Source organism: Diabrotica undecimpunctata, chromosome 4 (genome assembly GCF_040954645.1).
Source record: "Diabrotica undecimpunctata isolate CICGRU chromosome 4, icDiaUnde3, whole genome shotgun sequence".
Classification (NCBI taxonomy): Eukaryota; Metazoa; Arthropoda; class Insecta; order Coleoptera; family Chrysomelidae; genus Diabrotica; species Diabrotica undecimpunctata.
Window position 1 is genome coordinate 24256445 of NC_092806.1, and position 9070 is coordinate 24265514.

The 9070-nt window shown below is 33.1% G+C and overlaps 1 protein-coding gene across 1 annotated transcript in view; it reads right to left on the reverse strand.

Annotated features, from left to right (window-relative positions):
• Positions 1-5704, reverse strand: part of LOC140439321 (G1/S-specific cyclin-D2-like) — a 72624-nt gene extending 66920 nt beyond the window's left edge. Inside the window, exons 1-2 of the mRNA XM_072529161.1 lie at positions 5403-5704; positions 4380-4595 (exon numbers count right to left, since the gene is read on the reverse strand). Coding sequence (XP_072385262.1) covers positions 4380-4595; positions 5403-5600 — 414 coding nt within the window. The 5' untranslated portion in view covers positions 5601-5704. The remainder of the gene's footprint in view (positions 1-4379; positions 4596-5402) is intronic.
• Between the last annotated feature and the right edge of the window lie 3366 nt (positions 5705-9070).

Sequence of the window (9070 nt, forward strand, 5' to 3'; positions counted from 1 at the left end):
ACACACGCTGCTATAATAATAAAAAAAAAACAACAGCGGACTGATTCTCCGCAATAAATGAATCAGAGAGCCCAAAAGGGCGGCAAACACTCCGCCAGGAGTGAATAAGCCATGATGATGATGATATAGGACACATTGTAACCCTCATTAAGAGGTAAAATCGTTTCTAATTAGAAATTTGTATCACAAAACACATTTAAATAAATTTGGGAACCACTGACCTAGAAAACTGCAGTGAATATATCGATTACTCATTGAAGATCAGTACTATTATCTTGTTTAACACAATCTTATATTTTAAATCATAAATTTTATAAATCATTAGACACCAAACAATAATTTTACTGGTTAACCAAACCTTCAATTAATACAAACGTATTATTAGGCGGTAATTATCGAGTTAATCCTCAATATGGTAAGTCCGTTTTCTTTTGGCGGTAAATTATTAGAAGACCCTCTTCAGTTGAAGGATACGCTCAGTGGTTTCAGTGCTAAGTCAAGTGGTACAAAATCGTACAAAAATATGACGAGCGACATAATTTTTTTTTTCGTGTAAATTTAGAAAAAGAAAATTTTGAATTTTGGTAAAAAACTTTCTGATCTTGCATTATGTTCTAAAAGCTACTAAAATAGTCGTAAAAGTTGACTTATTCAACATAAATTCAGAACCTGGAAAAGAAACCAATTACTTTAAGACTTTTCTTATTTTGGGCACTATGTAAACTTCATTTTTATAAACTTAATTGATGTATCAGATTAAAATGAATACAGACTTGTCAGGAATGACACATTTTTATTGAGATTTGAGAACTCTATATTAATTACAATGGTACTTCATTAATTTTATTGTAAATCTGATCAAACTGTTCACAGCAATGGCCGGTATTTTGAGAAATATTTAGAATTGATTAGAAACATCATAAATTCGGTTTAACCTTGAATAACCTTGTTCTTTTTTACATTCCTGCCACAAACTTTTCCTGCAAATACGAAAAAGGTAATACGTATATGTATTTTATGTAAAAGAGACACTAAGATTCTACCATAACTAGCTTTTATTGCACAGGTTCCTCTAATTTTACTTCCAGTACTTTTTTTACTTTCCTTTTAGTACTTCCGCACTACACTTAATTCATTCATTGGTTCAAGCCTACACCAATTTGGAGGTGATTATATTTAAACTCATAAAAAATGTACTGGTGCAATAGACAAAAAAATAGTTTAATGCATTTTTTTAAGGTAGGAAAGGATATTAGCCGTTAGACATAATAAGGAGATTAATAAACAATGAGATGGACGTATGTTGCTGCAATGGACGTCGTGGGTTATCCTCTGGTCACGCGCCAACTGTAAATTACCTACGCGTGTCCGAAAAACGAACAAACTACCATTGTCGACCAGTATAGGCAATAACGAACCCCATTAACCCCATAAACCATATTCCATACTAAATACCCAATTGACCACCAACTTTTTAAGAATTTTTTTCTATTAATGTTAAAAAACATTCACGCTAGAAACACGTATTTTCTGATAACAATAAACATATATAACGGAACCGCGCAACCATTTTCAATATGGCTGTCTAAGATAGATATATTATAAACAAAATTTTCAGAGTAATCAATAAAAACTGTGGGAAAAACGTATAAACAATATACTTAATACCGAACATTAGATATCAGCTTCGAATAGAGTGCTAACATGACTTAAATTTGCAACGTAAATATTCATATTTATGTAACATCAAACGCATAATCGACAATTTTGAAATCTTGTTATCTTCTTTAATAACGAATTATGAAAAAAATTTAATGGAGATCCCAGACGATTGTCTCGTAATAAAAAAGTAATGGCCTGTTTGGGTTCCAGAATTAAGTAATGTATATGATTTCATGCTTTTTGGTAAAACATCGATAGTTAATCAACGAAGAGTGGATTTCTATTTCCTCTATTATAGAAAATGTTATCCTTATTGGACTGAAGAATAACGAAAATGGATAGGGGTCGTCTGTTTCCGAATCAGCGTTAATTTTAATGACTTTATTCTCAGTAAGGATGGTTTATTGCTGTTATTCCTGCTTTAATTGTGATCTACAGCTCTCGTAATCAGTACAGCAGGTCTGGACTCGCCCAAAAGTTAAAATAATAGGTAAAATAAGTACTTGTGATATACATTAAACATTGTCCATTACGTTCAATCAGAGCCGTAGTACAATCCATCTTAACAAAAAACAAGGAAGTGTTTAACTTCCGTAAGATCTATGGGATGGAAAATGAACTTATGATGAATGCAATCATTATTCATTCACTAGTTTCTCTTGGAAAACAATGGGACCATAACAAACACGAACAAGGAGAATTCGCCAACTCTCTGGGGCATTGTTTAGCCAATACTTTTCCTCCTGTGCCATGCATCCCATGGCCATGACGGCGTTACATCTCGGGATTTAGAAGAGTAGTAGTACAAATATCATTGTATGATAAGCGAATTCTGATGGAGCTGTCTAATGATTATTGACTGATTGAGCAAGGTGTAAATGTGCATATTTTTCGTGTGTGTGTCAGATTCAATCTACAAGTTATGGACATAGGAGCTGCCTCAATGGTATACTCTCCGTTGATCCGCGGTGTTTATTTAGTTATACTTTATTCACATCTGTTCTATAGTGCTATATATCCATAGAACATTTCCTACTAGCCATTGGGACACAGTGTAGAGTCCAGCTCAGAATAGAGTTCCTTCCTGACAGTCTCAGACCAGGACCGACTATTAAAAAAAGGTAATAAAACTCAGTAAGGACCAAATACAGAAGAGTGTGGAAAGACCTATGAGGCCATACGACCCCTTTATCGCCAACATATATGTATGTAACGACATATATATATTCTATGCCTTCTCTCCAGCTTCTCCTTAGTCTTTCATGTTTTCTGCACCCTGGTGGTTTGGTGGTCCATCTTCTGTCATCCTCTGTACATGGCTGTATCATAGAAGTTGTTTTGTCCTAATGTCATCTACAATTGCATGACCTATTTTAATTATTTCTGATAGGGTCATTTGTTATTCGTTCCCTCCTGGACTTTCACCAAAAGTTGATTTCTGTGGCTTTTGGCATTTTCCCTGTTCTAGTTTTTATTCCACTGCCATAGTTATAATCCTCCGGGTTATGATGTTTATTGGCTTTAAATATCATCTGATCCTGCTCCCCTAACCTGTATGTTTCTGTATCATATTCTGTGGTCTATTATTGTGCCATCATTCGTAATATGCAAGCCTAGATATTTATAGTTTGCACAAGGCCTAAGCAGCTTCCCTGCTTTGTAATATTAGGACCTGTTGCATTGACCCTATGCAGATAGTTTGTGTTTTAAGTTTACTTGTATTCCTCATTTACTGTATTTTTTTATGTTCCCAAGTTCCCTTGTCATTGTAACAACATATAAACGTTGAGTTCTTTTTAAAATAAAAATTGTTTGAAATTACCTATCATCCAATTATGGACAATTTTTCATCCAATATATATTTAGGCCTTCTATGTATGTACCTACAAATAAATGTACAACTCTGTCATATAGGATCTATGGTATCCCCCTTCCTTAATATGTTTCTGATGAATTCTGTAGTTGTTCTAGAGGAAGCTTATTTTTGTATTGAGATGATTCTTTTCTTTTTAAGTCTATATACTGTGAAATGTGGAATCCGTTAAGATATGAGAACTTGCACATTCTCTTCCAATGTTAGTATAAATCTGATTGTTATTTTGTATTCAGTTGATAATTGGTTACTGAGATATACCAAGATCATTCATATGTAATAATTTGTAAATTATTCTTCAGGATGACTCAACGGTTCTCATATAGTGATAGCAACAATACTTTTCTTAAAATAGTAGAATGAAAGAAGAATATATTTAAAAGAATAGTCAACATAACTTGACAACAAAAACTGAAAAATTTGCTAATAAAAACAAATATGTTACTGGTCACTAGATCTCTTCAAAATTAAATTGATACATTTTACATGATTTGATGTTTTTTGGGGACTATGAGACATACACATCAAATGTAGTATTAAAGTATTAAAAAATATCTTATTACCAAGGATATTAAATAGTTTCTTGAGGGTAAGTGGAATAAATAATTGACAGCATTAACAAATTTCTTGAAGAAGTAGATTTCAAGAAATTCTTGAAAGTTTGTATTTCGACCAAGACAAAATGCCAGGGTATTGGATTTGTATATCCATAGCTTCTAATAATTTGCATTTTTGAATTTGTGTAACACAATAAAAAACATATCCACATTTGTCACCTGCTATACACAATGATTGCTACTGTCTACAACTATTTAAGTACATATTATTAAAACATTTCACTTACTGCTATGTTTTCATAAGAGACACTGTAATCAGTATAGGCACAGAGAAGATCAATGGGGAGCAGATTTGTACTTCTAACCTTGGAAGCAATCAGAAGGCAGGTGGCACCAAGTAGTTGCAATTGTTGTCTCTTGATCTCACAAATACACAGAAATCTGTCCATGATGTTGATAGCCAAAGGCAAGACCTGGTCTTCACACATCTGCTCTTCACAAACCTGAAAAATTAAGTTAGTTGACAGTTAATGTTTTACTTGGCAATTAATTATTAAGGTCCAGTCATAAAACACTATTTCTCAGCAAACAAGCAAAAAGAAAATACTACTACATTGATATAGGTTTACCCATTAGTAGGTATATAGCATATTTATGATATGAAAGGAAGTAGTAGATACAATGACACAATATGAACATGCAACAACTTGTTGGTTGCAGACATTTGTAACATTTTATCAGACAAAAATAAGTAATACACATAATACTATTTAATCAACTATTGTAAATACATATGTATTTATTGTGGAAAATAAAAAGAAAATGTTTGGAAACATTGGAATAAAAATATCACCAGATTATTACTTAACAGAAAAGGATATACCTACTGATTGATACCACTAAATTTATATTGTAGATTAACCACCTTTGAGTAATATAAAAATCTTAAATCCGAATTAAAATAAATGGATAGAAAACAATATTTACTGAGAAATTTTTTGATATATTCTTGAATATTCGTTGGTTATAGAAGTAATTACTCTACACATAATGGAAACCTTGTTTTGACGAAATTTGTTGTATTTCTTTTAAAAAATTAATTGACAGCCTTAAATATTAAAACAATTAAGTTGTACTTTTAAAATTATATCGTAAAAATATTTGAATTTATAAAAAATATTGTTAAAAATTGCGCCAATTTAACGTCTGCGACATAAAACAAAAGACAGTCGAGACTGTCTATAGCCAAGAATATTAAGAAATTCCTATTTTATAAATATTAACGGTAATAATTTAAAATAGTTACTTACCTCCAACATCCAAGTAGTTACCACTTTTCGCATGAAGGGTTGAACGTCATTTTGTACCTTTTCAAAATAATTACACTTTGGAATTGAGAACACTTCCTCGTTTAACAAATTGTTTAGTACACGAATATCATGAAATATAGCTTTGTCTCGCGTAGCTCTGCAGGTATTCTCGAGATTTTCAGTACAAATAAGTTCCATGTTCACTTTTTAAGATAAATAAATCAAAATAGTCTTTGATATTATGATTTCACGCCGTACACTACTGTATTGCAGCCGGTAACAATCGTCACAATAAACAGCAAGCAGACTGACTTCAGAGAAGGGCAACAAGTAGTTTTGTTCGGAGAATCGAAATGCGTGTCATGCGCGGTAGCGCTCAATTTAAAAACACCTGGACTATCAGAATCCTGCGTTTTCATTCCTGCACCCTTTAAAACTTTGTTATTGTACTCTATACCTGCTTTCTGCTTTAAATTTTCTGACATCTGCTGTTTTTTTATACCGATTAAATAATTTTTGTTGGCGGATGACTTTTCTTGGTACAGTTGGGTTAAAAAATCTGTCTTGCAGGTAATTTTTGTGATCGCAGGTAAAACGACACGACAGCAGGTGAACGTTGCAGGAGATGATGCTGGTAGGTAGTAAATATAATATAGTACCTATACAGAGTATAATTTCTATATTTAAAAGTCTCTTTGTTAGGAAGAAAAATACCTACTGAAAATAAATCGTAGTATACCGCTGTACAATATTTTTATAACAAAAGTGGAGGAATAGTAATATGTAAAAATAGTAAATAATTACTAAAACATATGAAATATCAGAAATCGTTTAATATCTTCGTTTATAATCATTTTAAAATGTATGTGGATCCCATAAATGATATATAGACAACAACGCATCACTTGACGGTGAAAGTCCTTATCATAATACTTCGATGATGACAACAGTTTTTTTTGTGTAACATTGGTTGTAACCAACCATAAAACCGACGTAATATTGGTTGGAAAGAGATGCATTTCTGTTATCTTGTTGATGTTATTCGAAGACCGGCTAGCCTTCCGTAGTTTCCGTCTCCTACGCATATTCTACTACTTCTTCTATTTCTTCAGGTTCCATCTTCTCGACGGAGGACGGAGGATGAACTTCAATACGGCAATCTTTATTTTATTCGCATCTGCTGTAAATAAATGGTTTAATATTAACCCAAACCAATCTTTTAAGTTCTTCTTCTTCATTGACTCCTTCTATATTTTATTTTATCTTCCAATATGTTTTGTAGAGCGAATACTTAAGGTCCTTTCACAATATGTCCATGTTTTATTGGGTGTTCTTTACTACCAAAGTGTGTACTTTACTACTTCATCATCCAGCCTCGAACGTTCACTGCTAAATATAGGCCTCCTTCCCTTGCCGGTGAAGTTGAAGTGCCGGTGGTCGTTCGACCATCTTGCCGATGGTCCATCGCCAATTGTCATCATCTCTTCTTCTTCTTCAAGTTCCGCTCCTATAGGAGATTGGAAATAATTTTTTATAGTTTAAAAAGTGTATTAGCTATTACTAATTCTTCCATCTGGCAGAATTGTATTAAACGGTCACCACGTTCATTTCTATTTCCTAGACCATATTCACCCACATATCTATTCACTCTTATCTGGCCAACTTTGGCATTAAGGTCGCCCATTACTATTGTAGTGTGATGTTTCTTCATTGACTTTAATACTTGTTCCAAATCGTGGTATTTCGATTAGGTCTTCATCTTTATCTGCCGTCAGAGCATAAACTTGAATAAAATTCACTTTACTTTTCTTAGAGTGAAGTTGTAATGATAAGATCCTATCAGAATAAGGAATAAAACTTATTACAGAGTAGTTGACCTTTTTTGCAACTAAGATAGCAACACTATAGCGATGATTGACCTCGTTGTTAACTGAATAATACGTGGTTCCGTTATTTGTAATGTTTGTTTGCCTGAACCTGGCCACTGTACACGTCACTTATACATAGAACATCAATTTGGAGGTTTTCTATGTCAAGGGGTACATTCGCTAGTTTACCACTTGCATATAGACTTATGACATTCCAGGTTGCTACTTTTAATGTCTTAAATGCACAGGAATTTCTCTTGTTTACAACCTGGAACAGCTATTCCTCCCCTGCCGGATCTTGGATTCCGTGGTCCATAATCAGTAAGTTGCCTATTCTAAGGTTAAATTGAATAGCAACGGTTAAGGGATCTCCTTGTCGAAGTCCTGATGTTACACTACATGGCATCGATGTTCTGTTTCCTATCTTTACCTGTGCATAGGAGTCAGTCTTCTGTCTGTCCACATCTTTTTATCGAATCATATGCTTGCTGGAAATCTACGAAAATTTGGTATACAACTCGGTTGAATTCCCATTTTTGTTTCTAATATTTGTCGGATGTTAAACTTCCAGCAAGAATGCAGCATTAGTAGTCGCCTAGAATATCTTCCAAATACGGAGTGGGTCTCTTTAGCTTTATATACTGAGTTAATAAGCGATCTACCTTTATAGTTTCTCCTCTATTCTTTATCTCCCTTCTTAGGTATGGGTATTATAACTATAACGCTTCCATTCCATTCCCTAGGCATTTTCCATAAATAATATGAGATTGTGTAAGAGTACTCTTTCATTAAATCGTTGAAAGCTATAGTTAAACGTTAATTAATAAAAAAATAGCAACAGAATAACTTTAATATTGCAAAAATTACCATTAAAATACTAAACTAATTAAAAAATATATTGCATACTTTTACTCATGGATAAGTTCTTACAGTGTTTTCTCCCACTATAATAAATCTACATGCCACCATTGTACTGCACTCGTCTTTCATAGCAGATCCCTACGTAGTATATGCTTTTGAAAAGATAACCTGACAATCCAACTGAATTTCGAGTAGGTATATAATGTTTTCTGGATAAAGAGAGAAGTTTTAGAAAATGTTCTTGGATGGGTTGGTTGTCAGAGTGATAATTGGATAATTACAGAATAGGGAAGGGATGGAAATTTCAAATTTAAATTTCTTAGTGTTATTGTTAAATCTTAATCCGTCTTACCTATTAAGAAAAGCAAATTACTTTGAAGTTTCATCTGGCTTGGGATTTGTTGGGATCCAGTTGAATAAAGAGCCAGTGTTCCAAACATTTTTTTATTAACCAAACTTTTATTACTACCTATCCATACAATTTTAACCTAAATGTTTAGGTAAATAATAGATAATAAGTAATAGGACTGACAATTCAAGTATTATCGCATGTAGAGAGACATCCAGTGATGTACCATATGGCACCAATTTATACTTTTAGTATAAATCAATTAATTCTAACGGAACTTTTTGTTTTAGCCTTCGAACTCTATGCGGCTTATTTACTAAACTTTTTGCGAACACATTCGGAGAAATTTTAAATTTTGTATGTTTTTTAAACCGCCGCCGTCGAATGACTTCATTGGTTATGAACCATGGAACTCCTAGTATTGTTCTTAATATTTTGGATCTTTAAATTATAAATCTTTATATTATTTCAATATTGGAATGTTCTGCGCAGCAGCGCACCAGGAAATTTGCCTCTAGGGGGGGGGGGGGGGGGGGGTTTGGTTTTGGTCACCGAATTTTTTTTTATGATGCTACCTCCATTTTGAGTCC